Source organism: Sphaerodactylus townsendi, linkage group LG06 (assembly GCF_021028975.2).
Source record: "Sphaerodactylus townsendi isolate TG3544 linkage group LG06, MPM_Stown_v2.3, whole genome shotgun sequence".
Classification (NCBI taxonomy): domain Eukaryota; kingdom Metazoa; phylum Chordata; class Lepidosauria; order Squamata; family Sphaerodactylidae; genus Sphaerodactylus; species Sphaerodactylus townsendi.
In genome coordinates this window covers 131,869,375-131,894,710 of record NC_059430.1, presented here as the reverse complement: position 1 = coordinate 131,894,710, position 25,336 = coordinate 131,869,375, and the positions used below count along the sequence as shown (strand labels likewise).

At 50.9% G+C, this 25,336-nt stretch overlaps 1 protein-coding gene across 1 annotated transcript; it reads right to left on the bottom strand.

Annotated features, from left to right (window-relative positions):
- Positions 1-618: 618 nt before the first annotated feature.
- On the bottom strand, positions 619-25,336 carry LOC125435568. Its single transcript, XM_048501761.1, has 17 exons — positions 25,100-25,336; positions 17,312-17,441; positions 10,449-10,597; positions 9,086-9,174; positions 8,899-8,990; positions 8,139-8,200; positions 7,685-7,789; positions 6,734-6,807; positions 6,413-6,518; positions 6,042-6,137; positions 5,044-5,148; positions 4,607-4,742; positions 4,170-4,261; positions 3,627-3,785; positions 3,408-3,504; positions 2,985-3,062; positions 619-1,962 (listed from the first exon to the last, which is right to left on the bottom strand). The coding sequence occupies exons 1-16, from the start codon at positions 25,334-25,336 to the stop codon at positions 3,049-3,051; spliced, it is 1,743 nt and encodes a 580-aa protein (XP_048357718.1). The 3' UTR covers positions 619-1,962; positions 2,985-3,048.

Sequence of the window (25,336 nt, the reverse complement as noted above, 5' to 3'; positions counted from 1 at the left end):
CCTGCTCGGTGGCCTCCAAAACTCCAGCCTGGGTATTTTTTAAGCCGAGAAAGGGTTGTCATAAAAAAACCTCAAACAAATGCAGAGGCTGGAGTTCCCCTCTCTGAGAGGAAAAGCTGGAGCCCCCTTTTCCCTGAGAGGCTACCTCTCAGAGAGAGTGGCGCTCCAGACTCCTTTGATCCATCCACCCCACACCCCCATCAAGCTTTCTCTGCCCATGGATCACAGGGTCCATGGGCATTACACATAAAGAATGACGAATTCCTCCCCAACCTCTTTACTCCTAGCCTACCCCCTAATCTAGGAGGACAATGCAACGTGACACACACTTGGCAACTCAATATTTATAAACATGTGAATGAAATAGCCACTCTATAAAATCTAGTGCACAAGCACTTACAGGCATAATATGCAATGGTAATGTGAAATACACAATCAAAGATATACTAATAACAGATTGAATAGCTAGTATAGCATAAAGTGACTCCGTCCCTGGAGCATAATGGCCAGAAGAAATAAATTGATTCACATAAGTTCATTCATAAATAAGTTCATTCATAAGTTCAATGATGATCCAAAAAAGGCTCTTGCTCAAACAATCTTCCAAACGGTATTTTGTTGTCCCCCTTCTATATATTGTACGTAATATTTCCAGGTCCTTTGAAATCTTGACCACGATGTTTCCTTAATTCTGGTGGAGATCTTATCGTGTTGGAGATATTCCGTCATTTTCAGGAACCATTCTTCTATTTTCGGTACTTTTTCTTTTCTCCAACGTTGTGCTATTATTATTCTCGCTGCGGTGGAACCGTAAAGAAAAAAATCGTTATTAATATTTAATGACGTTTTTAATCCTATTCCTAGTAGGTACAATTCTGGGGGCGCTTCAAACGAAATTTTAAGTATGTCTTGTATTGCTCTGTGTAATTGTTTCCAAAATTTCCTTATTTTAATACAGTCCCACCACATATGTAACAAAGTACCTGTCTTCTTCTTACATCTCCAGCATTTTGGAGATTGACCTTTATATATCTTTGCCAATATTGTAGGTGTTAGATACCATCTATGAGAGATCTTTAAAAAGTTTTCTCTCAATTCCAAACTGGCTGAGAAGGTTTTGTGCAGTTCCATGGTTCCTTCCCAGTCTTGCAATTGAATTTCTTTATTAAAATCTGTCGCCCATCTTATCATTGTTTCTTTCACTATTTCTGTTTCTAAAATCATAGATAATAATAGCTTATATATTTGACTCAATTTCTTTTTCGGTCTAAGGAATGTTATCTGGTCCAGTTCCGTGGGAGTATTGCTTATACCCCACTCTTTTAGATCTTGTTGCAGTTGTTGCTGAATTTGTTGATACGTGAACCAGTGGCATTCTTTTCCCTGAAATTTAATTTTATCTCTTTCTTTCAGTCTTACCGTATTCCCTTCACATACAATTATTTCCTTGTATCTCAACCGAGTGCCATTGTTTGCATTTTGTAAATTCTTGCAACTTTCTAAACGTGATACCCAATAAGGTATCTTGTTATAGATTTTATATTTATATTTTCCCCAGGTCGTTAATAAAGCTTTCCTAATTAGGTGGTTTTTGAATAATGTTAAATTCCCTTTTATATTTGGCCATAGATATTCGTGCCATCCTGAAATGTTGTTATAACCTTCAGGCTTAAAAGTTCATCATTTTCTAGTTGTATCCACTCTGTTATCCGTACCAACGCTGCCGCGTCATGGTATGTTTTAAGACCTGGGAGTGCAAAGCCTCCTATTTCCTTTATATCTATCAGGGATGTGTACTTGATCCTGGGTTTTTTCCCATTCCACACAAATTTCGTAAGTTGAATTAAATTTTCATACAGTTAGGTGATAATATATCAGTCCCTTTCTGATCATACTCACCTATTTCCTTAACCACTCTTACTATACTTACCTATTCGTTTCTGAGTTCTTATCTTACTTACCCTTTTATCGAATTTTTCATTGGCATGTTTAGTGGGAAAAGGAGGCGGTGGGGAGAAAAAAAGAATAGATAAAAGAAGCAAGAACAAGACAACCACAACCACGGAAAGATGCGATAAAATATTCATATATAAAGTGTATAGCCTTATACCCTAGCCTTATGCAGCCTCGTGGGCTGCTTCATTCATTCAGTAATCGCCGGAGGAAGCAAGCAGCAGCGTAAGTGGGGTTGATTTGGGGGGGGGGGGCCTGGGGCTCTGTTGGAGGTTTGGATTTTTTCCCCTGGCAGGTGGGAGGCAGCTGCCAGCGACTGGGGTGGGATATCCTGTTTTTGTCCTCTTTTTTATTTTAAGCTGTGGGTGCCGACGTTGGTGTGTGTGTGTGTGTGTCAGTGGTCCCCTCCCCCCGTGCGCCGAGCCCACTGCGATCTGCGGGACCGCGGCTGGGAAATCCCTTCCTTTTCTCCCTCTTTTTAAAAGTTTTTTTTCTGTTGGGGAGGTTCGTGCCGCTGCGGGGACTGGGTGGGTGGGTGCCTGGGTGCTTGGGTGGGTGGGTGGTTGTTTCTCTCCCCTCCGGCGATCCTTCCAGGAAGTGGCTAGCTGCCAGGTGCCAGCTGGCTGGTTCTTGCTTCCCCCAGCTGGCTCGGAGCAGCCGCTGCTCGGGGGAAGGGCCTGATCCGAACCAATGGCGTTCGGATCGCACCTAGTTTGGAGGGGTTAGGCTCGGGCCGTTGGCCCTCCAGGGGCCCCCGAACTAGCTGGGGTCGGCCCGAATTGTGTTTCCTGCCGATCTGAATCGCCAACTCTATCATCGATATATATATTGATTTTAATTGTTTTGTGTCTCTAAGTTTTTCCCCCCTCCCCTCCCTCCTTCTCTATTTCTCCTTTAAAAGCAAGACATCAAACATAAAGCAAAAAAATAAAATCCTGCTTGCTCCTATTTCAGTCGGTCTTTCTTATTCTTTTCCACAAATTCCATCATACCCTAAATTCCATCTATAGTCAGTGTCGATTGTATATTACCTGCTTGTATGAGTGAAGGATAGCCCCTCCTGCTTTTCCTCTTGTCCCGGGCAGAAGGGGGACTTCAAGAAGGTCGACCTGCATGGAAGAGAAGGAAGGCAGGCAGACCCTCCCATCAGCTCTCTGGGATCGGACTTGGGACTGGACGGGCACGAGAGGCCAGACCTGCTCCTGGGTTGGTGTCGCAAAGCGGCAGGTGACCCGGAAGGGATTTTCTCAAAAGACCCCTCTTGGCCCTCCCTGGGGTCATGTCGGCATTTCCAAGCCCAGCCCCTGGCGTGGCCCTTGCGACCACCTTTAGGGAAAACAGGGCAACCAACCCTCGGCCTACTCGGGACCAGTCCGGTATGGAAGAAGGGCAGGGTGGCCCTCCCGAGGCCGCGGTCCCGTCCCCACCCCTGCGTCCCTGGAAAGAGGCCTTACCGGTCCTTTGGACGAGGGCCTCGATCTCTTTCGGCACCTGCCTGCCCGTCTGAAGGTCGTACAAGAGGGCGGCCACGTCCCCCTTCAGGTAGTCCTCCTGGGGAAGGGGGGAAACAGTCCAAATGACCTCCGGTTGGTGCGTGCCCAGGGCTGGGGTGTTTCCACCATGCCCCCCACCCCACCCCACCCCCCAGAGTGCTTCCCCGATGATCCACTCACATCCTGCTCGGCCAGGAGTGGCCGCGCCTGATTGATGGAGGCGTAGAGGAGCAGAAGGCCGGCCTCCCTGGTCCACCTCCTTCCCTGAAACAGGGCGTGCTGCAGGGCGGCCTCCTGGAAGCAGAGCTGCTGTCCCTTGCTCAGGTGGGCCCGGAACACCTGGAATCAACCAGTCAGCCATTCAGTCCTCTCCTCTCCTGCCCTGCCCAAAGCCAAGCACGGGCACGAATCTTCTAGACAGCCCAGCCCCCGCCTTCCCTCCCTCAGCCCCCTCCCAGAAAGAGACTCAAAACAACTCCTCCACCTCCGGCAGGGCCTGGTCTCTTTGGCTCCTGCCCTTCCACTCTGGGCCAGGTGCCTTATGGGGCCAGGGAAGTCAGGAAGGAAGGAAGGAAGGAAGGACCAAAAGGGACTCTTGTCCGTGGTCTCGCTTCACACCAGCGGCAAAGGGTCCCCCCAGGTCCCTCCCTTGAAGAAACAACGGCCCCTTTGCCCCCCCCTCCCCAGAGATGCCCGTCCAGCAGCACGGAAGGCTCTCCTTACCTCAGCGGTGGTGAGCAGGTGGATGCAGCTCGCTCTCCAGGGCCGCTCGGGGTCACGCGCCCAAGGTAGCCGCCGGCGCTTCCCTCTGAGCCCTGACAAAGAGACGGCAGGAGCTGAGGAAGACAGCTGTGCTCCCTTCGGGCCTGGAGGCAGGAACTGCCCTGGAGGCTAGGGTCTCGGAGCCCCCCACCCTCAGCCCAACAGGGACGCTCTTGCAAGGGACCATCTGAGCTCAGCGGTGTCCTTCTCCACCTTTCCACCGGAGGGAGGGGCTGGGGCCCGTGGGACATGCGGGAAGAGCATCGTCCGGAAATGCATCTCATCAGCTGTGCGGGAAGCAGCTCCAATGCTGTGACGGGCAGAGCTCAGAGTGGGTGGGCTGGAGGGCCCCCAAAGGCTCCAGTGGAAAGGGGTCTCCTCCTGCCCAGCTCACTCACCCCGCCGCCGGTGGAGAAGCATGGTGAGCAGCTGGCTCATCACTTCCCTGGCCTTCTGCTGGATGCCTTCTTCCGGGTCGGCCAGGGAGACCGCCAGCTGCACCACGACGTGGCCGAGGACGTCCTCCTCCAGGATCTAGAGGGAAGGAGACGAAGAGGCCTCCCTTGCGAATCCCCAAGCAGCATTGGAACTCGGAGCCCTCTGAATGGTCCCCTCCCTGACCCCACCCGGAGACCCAACACAGAGCGAAGAGAATGTCCCAGGGTCAGACTCCGCAGCCTTTGGGAAGAGTCTTCTGGGAGGAAGGAGGCTCGGAGAACGGAGGGCCAGTCCTCAGCAGCCCCCTCCAAGAGTTGGGGCAGCCCCCCCTCGCTTTGCTCTGCACCCCTCAGACACAAGCCATGCCAAGCTGGGGGGGGGGGCAAGGAGGACTTACGCTGATGGAAGGCAGCTCCCTCATGATGCCCAGGAGGTTCGCGATGATGGTTGTGGACCGGTACCTGGGCGCCTCCCAGTCCACCTGGGCCCAGTAGACCAGTTGCTGAGGAAGGAACCTCAGTCTCAGTGTTCTGGGCCGGCCCACAGCACGGCCTCCTTGCCAGACTGATGTCAGCCGAGCTCACCGAGGACTTTACTCAGATGCACGGAAACCCCCTGGGAGCAGACCCCGACACCCCTTTCCCCGTGGGACAGCGGCCTGCACACATCCTCTGCTTGCCTCCTCGGGCAGAGAGGCCGGGGCAGTCGTCTGCCAGCCTGGCTGGCCTCGGTTGTAGCGGTGCAGGGGTTGGCTGCTGCACCAGAGAGGGGCGCGTGGGGCCAGTGGCTCTTCCTCAGCCTCCTTTGCCTCCTCACTGGGGGGCTGAGAGCATCAGAAGACCATCTAGGCAGTCCTGGAGCCAGAGGTGGGATCCAGCAGATTCTCACAGGATCCCGAGAGGAGGTGACTAATGATTTGTGTGTGCCGAGAGGGGGTTACTAATGGGTGATTTTGCCGCGTGATTTTGGCCTTAGTTACAACCCTCCTCTCAGCAGTAGCGCGCAGAACTTGAAGCAGTCTAGCAGGAGGTGCACCGGTGTGCGTGGCAGCCTGCGCCTACATGCATTCGTTTCCCGCCCGAGGACCGGCGCAGTCATTTGCCACAGCCCCGCCCAGGAATGCCCGGCCAGGCCCCCATCATGCCCCGCACAGCCCCATTGGCACTACGCCACAGTTTGAATCCCACCACCATGGGAACCTGTTACTAAAATTTTTGGATCCCACCACTGCCTGGAGCGCTTGGGAGGACGGCAGGGAGAGACAGATGGGGAGGAGGGCGGGGCCAGGCAGAGCCCTTCTCCCCAAGGTGCTCCTCTTTGCCCCGCTAGGTTCCCATTTGCACCCAGCCTGCCAGGGGACCTCCGTCCCACACGGTCTTTCCTCCGGGAACTTACTTCGAAGATGGAGGCCAGGTGCCCAGCAGACGGGTCTTCACGGAGGAGGCCCCCGAGCATTTGTAGGAGACCCTCCTCAGCCGCATCCCCTGGAGCCTGGAAGGAAGAGGGAGCCCGTGAGGGGTTGCCAACCACCCCCACCCTCCCCTTCATGGAGGGCCCCCGAGGCCACCCACTCCCTCTCCTGCCGGAAGCAGAGCCCTAGAACCCTGTCTCCACGGCCTCTTCCTGCACTCCCAGACGAATTCCACTCCCCGTCCATTGAGGAGCTGCGTCTCGGTCGCCCCAAGAACAGCCGGCCCCGGGCCCCGCAGGACCAGCAGGCATGTCTGCCACCCTCTCCCCGGCAGGGGGACCGGCCAGTGACATACCTGGCTTCCCTCCTCTCCTGGGCCTGAGCTCCTGCCCAGCACCAGGCGCAGCGCCCAGGTCTCCAGGGACCGGCGCAGTGGAGCGCTGAATGCCGGCTGGAATTTGCTGGCGGGAAGGAAGGGCGAGCATTAGACTCTGCGCTGCAAGGGAGGGGGGTGCTAATTGAGCCCCCCACTCCCCCCTCAGGCCAAGAGCCTCCCAATGCCCAGGACACAGCAGCGCCCCTCCCTTGGGGTGGGGCCGCTCTCTGTCTGGCGGCCCCCGTCTTTGCTGCTTCCAAAGGTTCCCTCCCCAACAGACAGACAGACAGACAGACGTACCTCAGGCGCTCCACTGCGGCCATGGCCGAGAGCAAGGTCGGGCCCACCTCCAGCAGGGAGCCCACCATGATGTCCTGGGAGAGGGCAAAAGAGGGCAGGTCAGTCAGGGCTCCTTAGACCCCATTATCCGCTGGCTCCTTCCTCCCCCCCCCCCCCCCGAGAGCGGCACGCAAATCCTTGGTGGCTGTCTGGGCTTCTCCCCTGCCCTGCACTGACAACTTCCAAGGCGATACACGCATCTGCCCGAAGACCAAACCAGGAACAGTGGTCAGAAGAAACAGCAAAACCCCCACTCCAGTGGTGGGATTCAAAAATTTTAGTAACAGGTTCCCATGGTGGTGGGATTCAAACAGTGGCGTAGCACCTGTGGGGCTGGGCGGGGCACGACGGGGGCGTGGCCGGGAATTCCAGGGGCGGGGCATTAATGATTTCTCTGTTACTGTAAAAAACTCGTACTGTAAAAAAAAAAGTTCCTAATTTCCAGCTGGGATCTTTCTGTCCATAATTTAAACTCATTATAGCAAGTCCTATCGTCTACTGCCGACAGAAACAACTACTTCTCCTCTCATTGACTGCCTGTGAAATACTTAATTCTTTCAAATACTTAAGTTTGTTTCTAGGAATCAAAAGAAGGATGCTTTCCTTAAACAAGGAACTTTACCATATTTCTAAAACATGTTTTTAAAACAGCCCAATGGGGAGAATTATCCCGTTTTCTACCTTCGCTAACCAGCCACATAGGAAACAACAATATGATTTTGGGACCTAATGGAATTTCTAACGGAAAAGCAGACCCAACTAGTAACCCTCTCTCGGCACACACAAATAATTAGTAGCCCACTCTCGGGAACTGGTGAGAACCGGCTGGATCCCACCTCTGCCTCACTCACAGTCCAGTCCCGGGGCCTGCCCCCCCAGCTCCTCCCCACTAGCAGGCTGGCCCTCACTCACCTTGATGGCCTCCCCCACCACCTCTTTGCAGAACAGAAGTCTTCTCCGCCCTCCCTGGCAGGCGGTCTTCACAGCCTCAAGGAACTCCAGATGGCGCTTCCGGTCCTGCAGGAGGCAAGTGTGTGTGGGGGGGTCAGCGGGGGAAGGAGAGTCCCCGTGCCCCCAGACGTGCATGCTTGACCGACAGAGGCAGTCTGGCAGCCAGGGTCCTTCCCAGAGGCCAGCCACAGGGCCTTCAAAGCCTGAAGCTCTGGGATTGTGGGTAACCCCTTTGCTGTCCTGCATCCGCGGGATGTGTGATGCAGCCCCCAGACTCCCAAGCCTGTCCTTGGAACACGGAGGGAGTGGGACCAAAGGGGACCCTTGGAGATGCCTCGGGGCCGGCCTGCTGGCCCCTATCCCCAAGGCATAGAAAGCGCCCGATGACCTCGGGTGCTTCGGGGGAGGGGGTTACCTGGTTCTTCTCGCGCAGGTAGGCTTCAATGGAGTTGTCGACGGTCTTCCTCGATGGGGCAGCTGTGGAGAGAAGACTCAGTTACAGCCGGGAGAGAGTCCGGTATCCTCCCACCTTCCAAGGCCGCTACCCCTTCCGCCTGTCCAGGCTGGTTTCCAGGTTCCCGCCTCTGCTCTAGCGTCCCTGGTGGGGGGTCTCCACGCAGAGGTCGGCCGGGCCAACTCTTCTCTGCCCATCTCCTTGGGCCTCTGGTTGCCCACTGCAGGGCAGCACCAGCAGCTCGTCGGCCCGAGGGAGGAGCTCCGCCAGGAGCCGCACAGAAGGTCAGTGCCTGTGGTCCGCGGTAGCCCCGTGGTCCCCCAGCACCAACAGTCGGCCGGGGGGGCACACAGGTGCACCGGAACGGGTGGCACTGCAAAGGGGGAGGAGTCAGAGTCCCGCTCTGGCCGAGTGGGTGGAGTCTCCTGCTCAAAGCTCCTCCTCCTCCCAGAAACAGCTGTTTGGGAATCATCTGTTCTCATCTGATGGTGTCCCTGGGCATGCGGTGTCTGCAGCTGGCCCTTCTGTTGTTCTAGGTTGGGACCCACAACGCCCTTCTCTAGACAAGCGCCTCCTTTCCCCCTCCTTTGAAATCAGCCCCCGAAAGGTTCAGCCTTTCCACACACACATCCCGCCCACCAGCCGCAGGCCAATCCCCCCTCCTCGTCTTTCGTGACCCCTCGCTCTGAGAAAAGGAGCAGTGAGTCGCCACAGCTGCTACCGAAACCAGTGGGGTCAGCTGGGAAGGCGCCTCTCGCTATTGGAGCCTCTGCAGCCCAGTCTCCTTCAGAGATACTCGGGGGGGCGGGGCACCTGAGCGTCAGGAGTGTGGCCGTCCTCCGTGGTTCTGCCTCTTCCCCCGCCCCTCCCTGTTGGCCATCCCAGGTGAGCCTTTTGCAGCGCCTCACCTGCAGGCCGCTGCCTGGGCTCTTTCCCCACAGATGCGAACGTCACTTTCCCTCTTCTTCGCCCAAAGAGGGCTCGCAGGCGTTGAAGGCTAGAGGAGAGGAGAGCAGAGAGAAGCTGGGGATTGGGACCCCACGTCCCCAATTCCCCACCTCACTGAAGGAGGGGTTCACTCAAGGGGGGTTCGGGTCTGCCGGGAAAGCCGGATCCTGAGGTTGTGGGGGGAGGGAGGGCGGGGCCAAACAGGGAGGGGAGCAATATCCCTGCTTACATGTTGGCTAGCTGGGCCGCCATCCCAAACAGGTGTGGGTGTTGATAGTAGGCCTTTGGAGAAGAAAACCTCTGATCCATTGAATCAAACCTCCTTCTCCTCCAACTGTCTCCAGCCCACAGAGCTTCCCCGGAGAGGAGGGGGCCACAGCAGCACAACACTGAGCCTGCCGTGGCAACGGCCCCCACCCGACATTCTGTTCCATTCGGTTCAACTGCCACAGCCCCCACCCCACCCGCAGGGTGCTTGTTGTGGGGGGGGGAGGTAGGGAAAGGAGCCGGTCAGCCCCTTTGAGCCTCTTTGCAGGAGAGAAAGGGGCAGCGGTGGGATTCAGATAATTTAACGGCTGGTTGATGACAAGCACCGTTTTAACAACCGGCTCTGCCGAAGTGGTGCGAACCGGCTGAATCCCACCACTGAAACTCTCTCTTTGGAAGGGACAAGAAGAGCCCCAAAGATCAATGCATTTGTGATTGTCGTTTAGATCGGATTGAGGCATTCCACCTTGTACTGTCCTATGCATTCCCATGTCCGGAATGTATATCTTTAAAACATTTTAGCCAAATTATCAGGTACTGAGGAGAATAAAGGCTAAGTTATAATCTGCAATATCGTACAAATGTCTTCGCTCTTAAGGCTTTGGTCTTTCATTTGTATGTCAGGTTTAGCGTTAAATTGTATGTGTGTGTCTCTTTGCTGATTTCTTATTGCCTCAATTTGAAGAAGAAGAAGAAGAGTTTGGATTTATATCCCCCCTTTCTCTCCTGTAGGAGACTCAAAGGGGCTGACAATCTCCTTGCCCTTCCCCCCTCACAACAAACACCCTGTGAGGTGGGTGGGGCTGAGAGAGCTCAGAAGAATTGTGACTAGCCCAAGGTCACCCAGCTGGCGTGTGTGGGAGTGCACAGGCTAATCTGAATTCCCCAGAGAAGCCTCCACAGCTCAGGCGGCAGAGCGGAGAATCAAACCCGGTTCCTCCAGATTAGATACACGAGCTCTTAACCTCCTCTGCCACTGCTGCTCCCAAGGCCATTGCTACCCAGTAAAGACTGACTGATTGACACTGTCACCCTCCTGTCAGCTCCTTTTCACACCAGGGGCGAGGGGGGCGGACTCCTGCGGCTGCCCCCACCACATTCCATGCCATCACGGGGATTTCGTTTCGTTTCTGCCCCGCTTTTCTCTCCAGGGGAGCCCCAAAGTGACTTTCCACCATCTCCCCTTCTGCAGTGTATCCTTGCAGCTATGGAGGGTGGCCATGGAGGTCTCATGGAATGACTGCTGATCTCCAGAGATAAATGTCCAAAGCAGGGCGAGGCTGCTTTGGAGGGCAGGTTCTGGGGATAATGTGTGTAGGGGATAATGTGCATAGGGTAAGCATACACGTCTACAGCTGTGCCTATAAATCTACATGCAGATATAATTTGTTCCTTAATTCCACACACACATTATTTGTTCTTTTCCATCTTATTGTGTTTTATGATTCTATTATCATAATTAATTGGAGATAATTAATGGGATATGTTATTAATTATATTAATAATACCAGCACTATGTGCTAGATTCTCCTTTAAAACAAGGCGTCTCTTGCAGAGGAAAACTGGCGACCCCAAAATTTCAGGGTAACTTTCCCCTTCAGGGGTGGCCAACCTCTGGCACTCCAGATGTGCATGGACTACAATTCCCATCAGCCCCTGCCAGCACGGCCATTGAAGTCCATGAACATCTGGAGTGCCATAGGTTGGCCACCCCTGCATGGGCAGTGGGCTCAGTCAAACTACAAGACCCAAGATGCAACGCGCTAACTCGCTTTGCCGCGGTTAAAACCGGAAACGGGTGGACTTTGCATGTATTAATACAAGAAGGACAAGCTTTCCTTTGGACAAGGAGGAAACAGTTGGTCTGTTTAACGCTGCTCTTCAGTGCCCCCACCGCTGGTGGTCAGAGGGCAGTATTGCAGCTAGCAATATAAAAATGATCAGACAGGAATCAATGGGGCCCCACTGACAGAGCTACCAATTTTGGCCTGGATCTTAGTTTGATAATCTTGTCACTCCGTTACCCCTAGCATAGCTCCCTGCTTGCTTCTCCCTGCAACCTCTTCATCCAATCCCTGAAGATGATATTTAAGCAGCAGTCGGTGTCAGGATCGAAAGAACTCATGCTATGGCACTATGTATGGGTGTGAAAGTTAGACAATGAAAAAAAGTTAGCAGGGAGAAAACTGATTCATTTGAAAGGTGGTGTTGGAGGGGACTTTTATGGATACCACGGAATACCCACAAGACAAACCAGTGGGTTCCAGATCAAATCCCTACAAGCTAAAATGACTAAACAGAGGCAATTGAACTTTGGTCATACCATGAGAAGACAAGAATTCCTGAAAAAGACAATAATGCTAGGAAAGACTGAAGGCAACAGGAATAAAGGAAGACCCAACCAGAGATGGATTGACTCTAGTTTGCAAAACCTGTTAACAACAGGACTTGGGGAGGACATTGTTTCATGAGGTTGCCATGAATCGGAAATACTTGGCGAACGTCTGCAGCAAAATGGAAGGGTAGAATGCCGAAGTAGTTTGATGGATGCATTTTAGAGTAGGAAAGGTAGGAAAATGTCATTCACGGCTGCTCTCCTGGGTTAAAAGCCTCCCTGAACATAGAAAACTCAACACAGCAGGCAAAAGGGGCCATTTCCCCTCATGGGTTAGTTTTCTAGTTGCAGGGAGTTTAAATATGAAAGAGTGTTAAGGTCACATTTTTCCAGAAGAAATGTAATCCCTTCTCTCACCTTCTTTCCACCTTATTCTGCCTAGCCTACTTTAGCAGGGATGTTAGTGCTCCAGGTCTACCCAGAAACCCGCCTGTAAAACATAAGACAAGAAAAGAACTACCAACCAGGAGAATGAGAGAGACAGAGAATACATTGTACAGTTTACAATACTTTGAAATGCTGAACGTGCTCTCCAATGGCTGAGCATTCATTTGCTTCTAGCGCTGCCACATTACCAGATAATTGGTTTAAAAGTCTCTGAATACTCAGGCATCATTCTAAAACTTGTCGTACTTTTTATTATAAAAGGGTGGGAACGTGAGCCCCTAAAACAGTGATGGTGAACCTTTTTGAGACCGTGCCCAAACTGCAACCCAAAACCCATTTATTTATCGCAAAGTGCCAACATGGCAATTTAACCTGAATACTGAGGTTTTAGTATAGAAAAAACGGTAGGCTTCAAGGCACACGTTACTCAGGAGTAAGCTTGGTGGTAGTCAGTGGCTGTGCTTTGAAGCAACTGTGCAACGCTTTGAATGGGTGAATCACGACCCTAGGAGGGTTAACTCAGAAGCAAACCCCATTGCCAGCAACCGAGCTTACTTCCAGGTGAAGGATCATGCTTTCCTGAAAATCAGTGGGGTTTAACAGTTTTACTAACTGCTTCCCCAAAACTAGGTCTTAGGTTTGATACTAATAATCTCCCTGAAATAATTACACTATTATCACTATTATCACATATCTCCCTGAAATAATTACACTATTATCACATGACGAACTCTGTGCACGCGTGCCCACAGAGAGGGCTCCGAGTGCCACCTCTGGCACCCGTGCCATAGGTTCGCCACCACTGCCCTAAAAGAAGGCTTCCCTCCTGTATGGGAGCTCTAATGAACCCCTCAGTGGACAGAGCACTTCAAACAGAACAGAGTCCTTTCCATTCCTTCATTACAACCCTTTTGTCAGATCCAAATGCATGTAACTGATGAACCGACTAACTGATATGATTGATCAGCTTTAAACATTGGGCAAAAGTGATTGGAGTTATGAATGACCTCTGCGAAAAATGTCTGCCTTTCCTCTGGAATGTGCAAACTATACGCACACACGCATGCCCTCCAGACGAGCTCTCTCTGCGACCACTGTGATCAGACACCTTGAGCCCATTGCAGAAATGGCAGGAGATAAACATTTTAAATAAGCAACTAAATGGGGGGTAAATGAATGGCTGTTGTGCCCCTGGACTGTTCAGTAACAAGACTTCCTGTCCATTCTTGGCTGTCCCAAAGAGAGGATCCCTCATCCTGGCCGGGAGACACAAGAGGAACGGGCCAGAACCGTCCAGATCAAGGATGTAGGTAAGGGGGGGGGTGTCCTGGGTTCAACCCCTCCCATTACACGTCCGAAGCTCCCCCCCCCTGGTTTGTGGTTTCTTTGTATTTTTAAGTGTTTTTTCACTTTTTGGCCAGCAGGGGGTGCAGTTTTTAGACTAGCGGCACCAACATTTCAGGGTATCATCAGGTGACAATCCTGATGATACCACCCAGGCTTGGTGAAGTTTGGTTCAGGGAACCCAAAGTTATGGACTCCCATGCCCCCATCCCCCATTGTTTCCTATGGGAGCTAATAGGAGATGGGGGCTTCCCCTTTGAGAGTCCGTAATTTTGGACCCCCAGAACCAAACCTCACCAAACCTGGGTGGTATCATCAGGAGAGTCTCCTAAAGATATTCTGACATTTTGGGGCTGCTAGCTTAACAATTGCACCCCTGACAGCAGGCACCCCCCCAAAAAAATTTCCCCAGATTCTCCTTTTAAATCCATCCACTTTGGCATGGATTTAAAGAGAGAATCTGAGGTCCCCAGTTTAAACATTGAAAGTGATGCTGTTTCAGGGTGGGGAATAAACCACCCGAAAATAGCATCACTTTCAATGTTGTTTTAACTAGGGACCCCAGATTTTCCCTTTAAGGTGGATTTAAAAGGAGAATCTCGGCTCCCTAGTTTAAACGCCATTGAAAGTTTGTTTAATTTTTTAATTTGATCTTAATCAAAGTTTTAATTGTTTAGGATGAATTTGTATCATCTATATTGAAATGTTAATTATTTTGATTTATGATGATTATTGAGAGGAAAAGAAAGATAACGTTCGAAAGAATTAGATAAAGCTCTTAGGAAGAAACATAGAGATCAAATGAGACAGAGATTATTGATTAAAGTATGATGCACATATACTAAAGGTAAATTAACTCCTGAGTTACAACAAGGAAGTCTACTCATTTTTTTAAATAGATTTTTTCTCTTTTAAGATGACATATATGTGTTAGGGGGAAATTATGATGTTGACTGGTGTCAAAGATTGACTTGACATGTATGTTTGTTTTTTGTATGTGCAAATAAAATTTTATTTAAAAAAGACTGACTGATTGACCCAGTCATCCTCCCTAGCTCCTCCCTAGCTCCTAGTTTAGTGCAAAAAATTCCACATGCTTGTGGCAAATGGCATAGTTATGTTTTCTTCATAGTTTTAAAAATGTTTCTTTTGCTGTTGCAATCACAACCCTGGTCGAGTTTTCAAGGTAAGAGACATTCGGAGGTGGTTTGCCATCGCCTGCCTCTCCGGCACGACACTGGTATTCCTTGAAGGCCTATTATCCATGTACTGGCCAGGACCGGCCCTGCTTGGCTTCAGAGATGGCTAGGTGGGGGGAGGGGGGTATCAGGCTAGCCTGAGGCTATCCAAGTCTAGGTGTTGCCATAGTGATGACAGTAAACAATCTTGCATCACAATACTTCTGTTGGGTCATCCTCACTGGCCATTTGGTCTGTTCTTACTGTTCATTTGAGCTCATCGTGAGAGGTAGGGAAGTCCTCAAATGGATATTAGCAGCAAAGACTCCAGCCTCAGGCCCTCCTGCCACATCAGGGGGGTGAACCACATTAGCCAAACCGCTGTTGTGTGAAGTGTGGAGGTCAAGGGTGAGAGCCCTCCTGCCTGCTAGGGATTCATGCAGCTTGGTCTTTTTCTGGCAGCTGAGTGTTGCTGAGGGTCCTTTGAAGGTTCACCACCTCAATGTCCCATCCATCCATTTTCTTTTCCCTTTATAGATGATAGCATCTTACATGAGCACAGGACTTTCCAGGACCACTGTTCCCAGGAAGAGGGCCCTGAACTCAAAGTGGTTCTCAATCCTGTGGGTTGGGACACCAGGGGAGTCGAACGACCCTTTCACAGGGAATTAAGCCTAAGACCTCTCTGCACTAGTAAAAATGGATAAATGTTAGGGTTGGGGGTCACCACAACTGCGGCAGCTGGATTAGAGGGCTGACAAAGGTCTATGTTGAGAATTTTTCCAATGCCCAGCCCTCCTCAAAACAATCTAGGATGGCCACGAAAAAAAACTGTCCAGCTGGCTTGGAGAGGCTTCTGCACCCATTCCCCCTCCAGCAATCTCTACACCCTTTAGCACACTTGACATTGTCCCATCCCAAGTACTAGCCAGGACTGGCTTCCCAGCTGCTTAGCACTTCCCAGACATCCAGAGAGATCAGCAGGCTAGCCTGGGGCTACTTGAAGTCCTGGCGTTTCCATAGCAATGGCAGTGAAACTAATCTTGCATCACAACACCTCTGTCGGGTCATCCTCACTGGCCATCCTGTTGGGCTCATCCACATTGTTCATTGGACTTTCCATACTTGTTCATTTGAAGCTCATCTTGGCGAAAACGTAGGAAAGTCCTCCAAGGAAAGGTTCGCATGAGACTTCTCTGCCCTTCCTGCAAAGGAGTCCCTCTGCAGAAGTTGGAAGCCAGGGGCAGAAATCCCAGTATTCCTCCTTGCATTTGGGATTATGCCTTGGCTTTTTTTAATAGAACATGCTACTAGGGAGGCTCCATGTTTTTTGCTCTGCTCAATCCCACCCCCCCCCCCCGCGCCCCCTGCTCTGTCGGCAGCTATTGTTTATCCTTTTCTGGCCATTAACCTTTTTACCAGTGGTGGGATTCAAAAATTTGGCAACAGGTTTCCATTAGTGGTGGGACTCAAAATGAGGCGTAGCCTCACGGGGCTGGAAGGGCATGACGGGGGCGTGGTCACATTCCTCGGCTAGGCTGTGGCACGGAGGCAGGGCATGTGCCTCTGTGCAGTTCATGGGAGGAATCTCCAAACATTAATAAACACATCTCCTTTTCTCTCCCCACAACAAACACCTTGTGGGGCAGCAGGTGGGGCAGAGAAAGTGGGGAATCAAACTCAGTTCTCCATTTATGCCCAGCCCCACATGTTAAGCATACAGGGGCTTCATGTGCTCCCCCCCCCCCCGGCCATCAAGGCCATCCAAAGAACTGCAGCCATGATATTAGGGATGGGGAAGTGTGAAGCTTGGATTTGCACATTACCTTTAAGGAGTCTCCAAAGGTCCTTTCAGAGGTCCTCCAGGGTATCTGGCAGAGGGCCCGTCACTTGGCGGCCAGGCTGCAGAAACTCTTCTTGGCTTTTCTGCCTTTAGCAAAACTTCCAGTTTCAAGTGTTTATCCACACATCGTCACATTCCAAAACTTTTTAAAAGAGGCACTGGGGGGTTCCGTCCCCCACTCCCAATGTGTAGAAAATAAGGACTCTCCGACTACATTATTAATCCCATCCGAGCGTGGAATTATGGCAGCATATCTTCGTCTGCTGATTAATCCCACCCAGAGGAGAGCCTCTGCTACTGCAAGATGTAGTGTGCTGCCATCAGCTCTGCTGGAGGGAAGATTTAAGAATATGGAACGTGCTAAAAGAGTTTGTTCATGTGATAGGATCACGCCGAAAACATTCGAATTTATTCTTCTGTTTCGGTATGCCCTAAGAATAAGATTACGCATGAAATGGCATGAATTCCCTTTTCGTAACAAAGTTCCCAGTGGCATGAGTGTTATAAGATACCCAATCTCCTGAACAGCTCTGATGTGCTCTTTTGTGAAACTGTTGCAAATTTTATACTGGAAATTAGTAGTTTTAACTGCATTTCTTAACCTTGTTTTGTTTTAAAATTTTGTCCTGTTTTGTATGCCAATAAAGGCTTGTGTTGTGTGTAGAAAATAAGGAGGCCCTTAGAAAGGTGCCAACCCTTTTCCAACTCTGCTTTGGGTTCAGTCCCTGGACTCAGCACGGGGCAGCTCTGTCTGGGCTTGTCTGAAACATACTGGTGACGATGTGGGGCTGTTTGTGGAAAAGGCATCGGAACCCTGATGGAAAGACAGGTGCCCGCTCACCATGGGAATAACGGACCCCGCACTGGGCTAACGTCTTTGGGGAAGTGGCAAATGCCCGCTCCTGTTAGCAAAGTAGAAAAAAGAGAAGGCTGCCGGGGGGCAGGGGGATGGGACATGATTAAGGTGACCAGCCGTCCCGCTTTTGGCAGGACACTCATGCTTTTCCGCAATGTGTCCTGCGTCCCGCGGGGTTTTTTAATTGTCCCGATTAGGGAATGCGCTCCTGCGGCCACGTGCGCCTCCCGCGCTGCCGCACTGCCTTCTGGGGCGCTCCCCTGTTTCCCGCCCACAGGAACCACGGAGCACCGCAAAAGGCAGTGCGCTCCTGCGGCCACGTGCGCCTCCCGCGCTGCCGCACTGCCTTCTGGGGCGCTCCCCTGTTTCCCGCCCACAGGAACCACGGAGCACCGCAAAAGGCAGTGCGCTCCTGCGGCCACGTGCGCCTCCCGCGCTGCCGCGCTGCCTTCTGGGGCGCTCCCCTGTTTCCTGACCAAGGAGCGCCGCAAAAGGCAGTGCGCTCCTGCGGCCGCGCGCCGCGTTACAGGAGTAAAAATCTGGTCACCTTAGACATGATAGAGGTTTATAAAAGTATGCATGGGATGAAAAAAGCAAACAATTTTTCTCCCTGCCCCAAACTATTAGAACTCACGGGCTTCCAATGAAGTCAATTCAAGGCCAACAAAAGGGAGTATTTCTTTACATAGTGTGTGATTAAAAGGTGGCATTTGCTGCTAGTGGGTGTAGAGAAGGCCATCAAGTTGCAGCCGACTCATAGAATCATAGAGTTGGAACAGACCGCAAGGCCATTTCCTTACTGAGAAATTAAAGCCAGATGCAACCAGGTTTCAAAAGAAACGGCACCTTTTCACCCAGGTTTCACCTTCCACACTGCAGCGTGTGTGTGTTGAGGACATCGAGGTCTATCACGGTTTCAAACAGCGCAGCACTCCCCATGATCGCACGATCGAAACCGCAATCTGTTCAGCGGCTCTTTCTTCCTCGTCCTGATTGGCTGTTGTGCTGAGTTGGGGCGGGAACTTTTTTAAAAACTTTTTTTTTCGTGCTGTTATGCATGCGTTGATAGAACAGTAGATTTTTTTGTGCTAAGCTATGTTTCTGCACGGCTTCGGCACTCTTTACCCACGCAGCTGTGCTGGCACGAAATTTGAGTTTCCAGTTGGCACAGAAATCATGTTCCACGCAGCCACGTTTCAACGTAGCCTCCACCAACACAAAAAACAAAAAAAAGGGCTGCATCACTTCACGCACAGCCAACTACACTCTGATTGGCTGGAAGGCTCCACATCACTCCCAACAGTGGGAAAACAAATCTACATTCAACCCCTGATCCTCCCCACCGATCCAGCGCGTGTTTTTTTAAAAAGGTGCACTTTCATGCAGGTTCTTTAAAAACATGTGATAAGGGGGACAAGGAGCGCCAGAACCGGGATGAATCTGTGTTCAGCAGTTAAGCAGTGGGGAGTTCTGGCTGAAACCTGGATATTTCTCGTGAGTATCACACTATCAATTGACCGTGGGGAATCGACCCAAGTCCAACCCCCTGCCATGCAGGAACACACAATCAAAACACTCCTGACAGATGGCCACCCAGCCTCTCTTTAAAAACCTCCCAAGAAGGAGACTCCACCCTCTCCGAGGGAGTGCATTCCACTGTCGAACAGCCCTGATGGTCAGGAAGTTCTTCCTGATGTTTAGGTGGAATCTCTTTTCCTGCACTTTGAATCCATTGCTCCGTGTCCTAGTCTCGGAGGCAGCAGAAAACAAGCTTGCTGCCTCTTTGACATGGAATCCCTTCAAATATTTAAACATGGTTATCATGCCCCCCCCCCCCTTAACCTTCACTTCTCCAGACTAAACATTCCTAGCTCCCCAAGTCTCTCTTCATAGTGTCCCTGTTTGGTTTTCAAGGCAAGAGAGGTGGTTTGCCATTGCTTGCCTCTGTGCAGCAACCCTGGGACCCTCGTACCTATGAGACCGTCTGGCCCCATATGTCCCACGTCGGTCCCTGCGGTCAGCAGAGGCCAACTTGCTGGTAACCCCCGCCCCCTCTATGATGCGGCTGGCCTCTACCAGGGCCAGGGCTTTTACGGCCCTGGCCCCGGCCTGGTGGAATGCTCTTCCTCCAAGCTGTCCGGGCCCTGCGCGGGATCTGCAATGAGTTCCGCCCAGGGGCCTGCAAGACCGAACTATTCCTAACCGGGGCTTTGGGTGCAGACCAACCCGGCTGATATCGATTGAAAGAGCTTAAGAAATATTCTGAGACCCACTGTCCCCCCCCCCTTTTTTAAGAGGAGTTTTAAATAGCTGGATGCCATCTATTTTAAATATTTAAACCTACTTGGATTTGGAAATTGTATGCTGCATTTTAAATTTTTTAAACTTCTTGTTTTATTTGTCTGTTGATGTTGTGCACCGCCCTGAGCCCTCCGGGGGAGGGCGGTATAAAAATGAAATAATAAATAAAAATAAATAAATAAACCCAGAACTGCCTTGCTGGTCTTCATCTAAGTCTTCTCGGTGGTCTTCATCTAACCCTAACCCTGCTCAGCTTTTGAGATCTGACAAGATCAGGCTAATCTACGTTGTTCAGGTCAGGGTGCCCCAAGCACAGAGGGTTTAAAAGGGGATTAATCAGACTCATGGAGGGCAGGTGTCGGGGTGGTTAGAAAAATTAGACATGATGACTAAATGGAACCTCCATGTTCAGAAACAGCTAGCTTCTAAATCCCAGTCCCAGGAGGCAACATCATGGAAAGGCTTTGCCCTGCTGTGGGGCCTCCAGAAGAACTGGTTGGCCACTGGTCGACCGGATGCAGGACCAGATGAATCACCAGTCTGACTCGGCTGGTCTCTTAGCACCACGAGGAAGAATTATGTGGAAAGAGTCCACTGAAGGGAACAGCTTCCACAGCTGGTCTCCCCCTCCCAAATGAATCCAGCCCTCCTTTCAAAGCCGTCACATCTGGTGGCCCTGTGCCCCAAGCCACTGGTGCAGAGGTGTGTCTAGGGAAAATGTAGCCTGGGGCAAACTCTGAGTTTCATGCCCCCCCCCCATGGGCAGCTGCCCTCCCCCACCACAACCAAACAACTTTTTTTGCACCAGGTCATCTCAAAACGCTTTGAAAGGAGGAGGGGTGTGGGGGTGATCTTCCACCCCCCACGTAACTAAGTGGCCACAGCTCGGGGACATTTGATCCCATATGTCCCCCTAGGCCACAGGTGTCAAACTCGTGGCCCTCCAGATGTTATGGACTACATGATGCAGGCAGGGGATGATGGGAACTGTAGTCCAAAACATCAGGAGGGCCGCGAGTTTGACACCTATGCCCTAGGCCAGTGGTGGCGAACCTTTGGCACTCTAGATGTTATGGACTACAATTCCCATCAGCCCCTGCCAGCAAGGCCAATTGGAGTGCCAAAGGTTCACCACCACTGGCCTAGGCAGTACAGGCCCACAGGGATGTGTTGTGAGAAGAAATACTGTATCTGTTTTGAATCTATGGCCAACAACTTTATTGCCTGACACCCACAGACACACACCTGAGCGTAAATATTACGCCATCGTTCCCCCACCCCCACCTTTTATTTATATAACACTCACCCACCCCACCCTGTTCATTTTTCTCTTGTAGGGAACTGGGAGAGGCAAGCAGTTTCCCCACTGGCCACTAGAGGGCAGAGCAAGACTTTGCATTGAAATTTTACAACCACTTTTAGCCGGGGTGGGGTCAGGGTGTATGGGAAGGAAGGTACTTGCCCATATATTTAAAATTAATTCCATCCCCAGAAAAAAAAAAAACACCCAGTGGTGGGATTCAGCCGGTTCGCACCACTTCGGCAGAATCGGTTGTTAAAATGGTACTTGTAAACAACCAGTTGTTAAATTATTTGAATCCCACCACTGAAAACACCGCCTCCCCTTCTTCCACGCACTCTCAATGTATTCCAGCTCCTGGTCTTTCTGCTAAGAGTAGGTGCAAACCGAGGATTAAGTAGGGTTGCCAGAGCCCTTCGAGGGTGGGTGGTCTATTAAATCTTAAACAAATAAATAAATTAACCTGGAGAAACCGATGTTCCCCCCCAAAGAGACCTTGGCTGTTGTTGGTGGGTTTTCCGGGCTACATTGCTATGATTATCACAATGAATGGCAGGATGACCATAGTGGTTTAAAATAGGTTTATTTACAACTAACAAAAGAACTACTAGAGCAGTTACCAGGTCACAGATGCTGTCAGTCTGATCTCTCCCAGGTCAAAGTTCCAACTGCTTTTCCCAGGTCGCTCGACTCCAACCATAAATTCAAACACTTAAAGGCCACAGACGTGATATTTAAGCTCAGGTGTGTGTGTGTCAGGCAATAAAGTTGTTGGCCACAGTGTGTCACCACAGTGGTCTGGTAGTTTTAGCTCCTAACATTTGGTCCACATCTATGGCTAGCATTTTCTGAGGCAGGTCACAATGAAATGTGTTTCTTTCTGTGGCAGTTTGGAGTTTCACCCAGACACATGCAAATGTGCCCCTGTGAGGTGGACAAAACACAGACCCCCACCACACAATCATTCCACAGTGTGTCACGGAGCGAGACACAGCTCATCGTGACCTGCCTCTGAAAATGCCAGCCATAGATGTGGGAGAAACATTAGGAGCAAAAATTACCAGGTCCTGGCCCAGAAAATTCTCAACTGCCAGGAATGTGTTTGAAGGGGGGGGGGGGGGGGGGTGTCAAAATGTTCTGCTTATACCTGTGAGAGTTGGTTGTGCACTTGTGTTCTAACTATTACATTAGGAGTTTGAACTACCAGACCAGAAAACTCACAACAACCAGTCGATTCTGGCCTTTGCCAGTGCATTAAAGAGATGTTCTTTACCAGGTGATTCTACCTGTGTTTCCCTGAAAATAAGACAGGGTCTTATATTAATTTTTGCTCCAAAAGATGTGTTAGGGCAGTGATGGCAAACCTATGGCACGGGTGCCAGAGGTGGCACTCAGAGCCCTCTCTATGGGCACGCGCAGACAGAGTCCCCACCCCCACCCCCCACACATTTAGGCTGGCCTGGGCCGCTGTGCTCGATTATTAGCATTAAACCTAAGACCTAGTTTTGGGGGAGTAGTGTAGGTAACCCTGTTAAGCACTGTTAAACTAAAGCGCAATCCTTTACCTGGGAGTAAGCTCAGTTGCTGGCAATAGGGCTCGCTTCTGAGTAAACCCTCCTAGGGTCGTGATTCACCCGTTAGAAGAGTTGCACGGTTGCTTCAAAGCAAAGCCATCAACTACCCCCAAGCTCATTCCTGAGTAACGCACGCCTCGAAGCTAACCATTTTTTCTAAACAAAAACCTCAATATTCAGGTTAAATAATAAATAATAAAATAAAATAAATTACCACGTTTTGGCACTTTGCGATAAATAAGTGGTTTTTGGGTTGCAATTTGGGCACTTCGGCCTCTCCGAAGGTGTTAAGCCATCGCTGTGTTAGGGCTTATTTTTGGGGATGTTTTATTTTTTCCCATGATTTTGCGCCTCCCACGTGACCAGATCAGCTGCACCGGGGAATCTGTAACTAGGGCTTATTTTCGGGGTAGGGCTTATTTTCGGGGAAACGGTATTTATCCCCAAGGCACAAAAGCTTCTGCTGCCAAATTCCACACATTCAAGGGCAGGATATTTTTTTGTGGGAGCAGCAGTGGCGTAGGAGGTTAAGAGCTCGTGTATCTAATCTGGAGGAACGGGGTTTGATTCCCCGCTCTGCCGCCTGAGCTGTGGAGGCTTCTCTGGGGAATTCAGATTAGCCTGTGCACTCCCACACACGCCCGCTGGGTGACCTTGGGCTAGTCACAGATTCTCGGAGCTCTCTCAGCCCCACCTACCTCACAGGGTGTTTGTTGTGAGGGGGGAAGGGCAAGGAGATTGAAAGCCCCTTTGAGTCTCCTGCAGGAGAGAAAGGGGGGATATAAATCTAAACTCCTCCTCCTCCTCCTCTTTCTTCTTTCTTCTTTCTTCTTTCTTCTTTCTTCTTTCTTCTTCTTCTTCTTCTTCTTCTTCTTCTTCTTCTTCTTCTTCTTCTTCTTCTTCTTCTTCTTCTTCTTCTTCTTCTTCTTCTTCTTCTTCTCCTCCTCCTCCTCCTCCAGGTTGTTGGCAATCCCAGGTCCCTTGTATCTCCCCCTCGGAGGAGAAAGTGTTCAGCCAACAAGATCTGCCCTGAGCCGTGTGGAGAAATTCCGGCCTTTGTTCTTCCATTCAGGGTGGGGGGAGCTCCCCCCGAGAGCCCTGCTGAGCCAGAACCTGAAGCCCATCCTGTCCTGGGTGTGGTTTGTCAGACAGGGGCTCCGAGACGCTCACCAGGAGAGGAGCACGCCTCCCCCCACCCCACCACACGCACAATTAGGATTGCCAGCTCTAGGTTGGGAAACGCACATGCATCTGTGCACACGTGCCTAAACAGCCATGCACCAGTTTTGCTGCTCCAGAGAGATCTCAGGAGGACCCATCGGCCCAGGCCAAGCTTGTGTGTTTTGTGCCATTTTTTGACCTGCGTTGGGATAGGGGAGCAGTCTCATTCATCACTATCATTATCATGAGTTGAAGCACTGCTTCAGAAACAGTGTGCCTTCCATTGTTCTGGGAGTGTGTAACCCTCATGCTCAAAATGGGTTGACCCGGTAAAGGGTGGAGACTCAAAGCAGCAAGAGGCTGCAGACCTCATGTAGTTTGGAGGAGACAAGGCTACCAGACTCAGACCTTGGTTGTATAAGCCCTTAACACCTTGTTAAGGTAACTGCAATGTTGTTGGGAACTAGTGGGAAGGGAGTTGTTTATTTTTGCTATGTTGTAAATGTTGGAGTTTATTGTTTCAGGGTTTTTTGTGGTTGTAATGGGTGAGAGTTCTCCTGGAAACCTTCACCATGTTGAATCCTGTTCACCAAGCCCTTGGAGTCTTCAGGAGCCAACCCACTTGCAAAGAAGAATTGGACTTGGCAGTTATCAGTAGACTGTAAATATAAGGACTTGAAAATGCAACCTGAACAGGACCTTGAAGTGTGATGTTAAATGTTATATGTTATGTTTTTAAAAATTGTTTTTAAAAATTGTTGTTGCAAACTCATTCCAGGTTCTGCCCCACAGAACCCACAGTTAGAGGTTACAAGTGCACATCTGTTTTGCGCAAAAACAACAGCCATGTGTGCAGCAAAATGGAGCCTCCATATTCAGAGGCATTGTACCTCTGTCTACATTGTGTTGGGAACAAACCACAGCAGGCAGGCAGGCAGGCAGTGCCCTTGTCTTGCCGACAACAAGAAGCCTTCCAGAAACACCAGCCTGGACTGAATGGACCTCTTGTCTGATCCAGGAGGACTCTTCTGTCCTTCTCCTGCTGCTGCTTGTAGACTGGATGACCTCCTCCTCCTTTCTCCAGGCGTGCTTGGGGGCAGAAGCCAAGTCTCTGCAACCCCGTGCCCTCTCCGGAGCTCCGTTCCCAGGGGTCTGGACTGCCCCAGTTCTGGCTGGCCGGCTGTGTCTCCAAGCCAAGGCTGGAACCAAAATAATGCTGTTATTTATATGATTCTTCCAGGAGTTTCTCAGCTTGTAAATGGAGAGTTGTTTTTTTTCCATGCCAAAATTGGACATGCCAGATGGGCCTCGTGTAGGTCATTCGCTCTGCCCCGTTCTCAGTTTCTCAGGCCTGCTTTGCTGACCTACTTCGAGAGGCATCATTGGAACAAACAGGTAACACAGGATGAGTGCCGTTCGGAACAGCATCTTTCTGGGCCACCCGGGCTTTGGAGACAACCGCTGCCCGATCCCAAAAAGCTCCTCCTGCCCTGGGATTTCCTGACCTCTTGTTCTGCCTGTCAGAAGGTTTTCTTTTCTTCCCTGGCCAAGCCTATTTTCTGAAAACACGTGGCCGGTGTCAGGAAAGGTGTCCGTGGGTGCCAT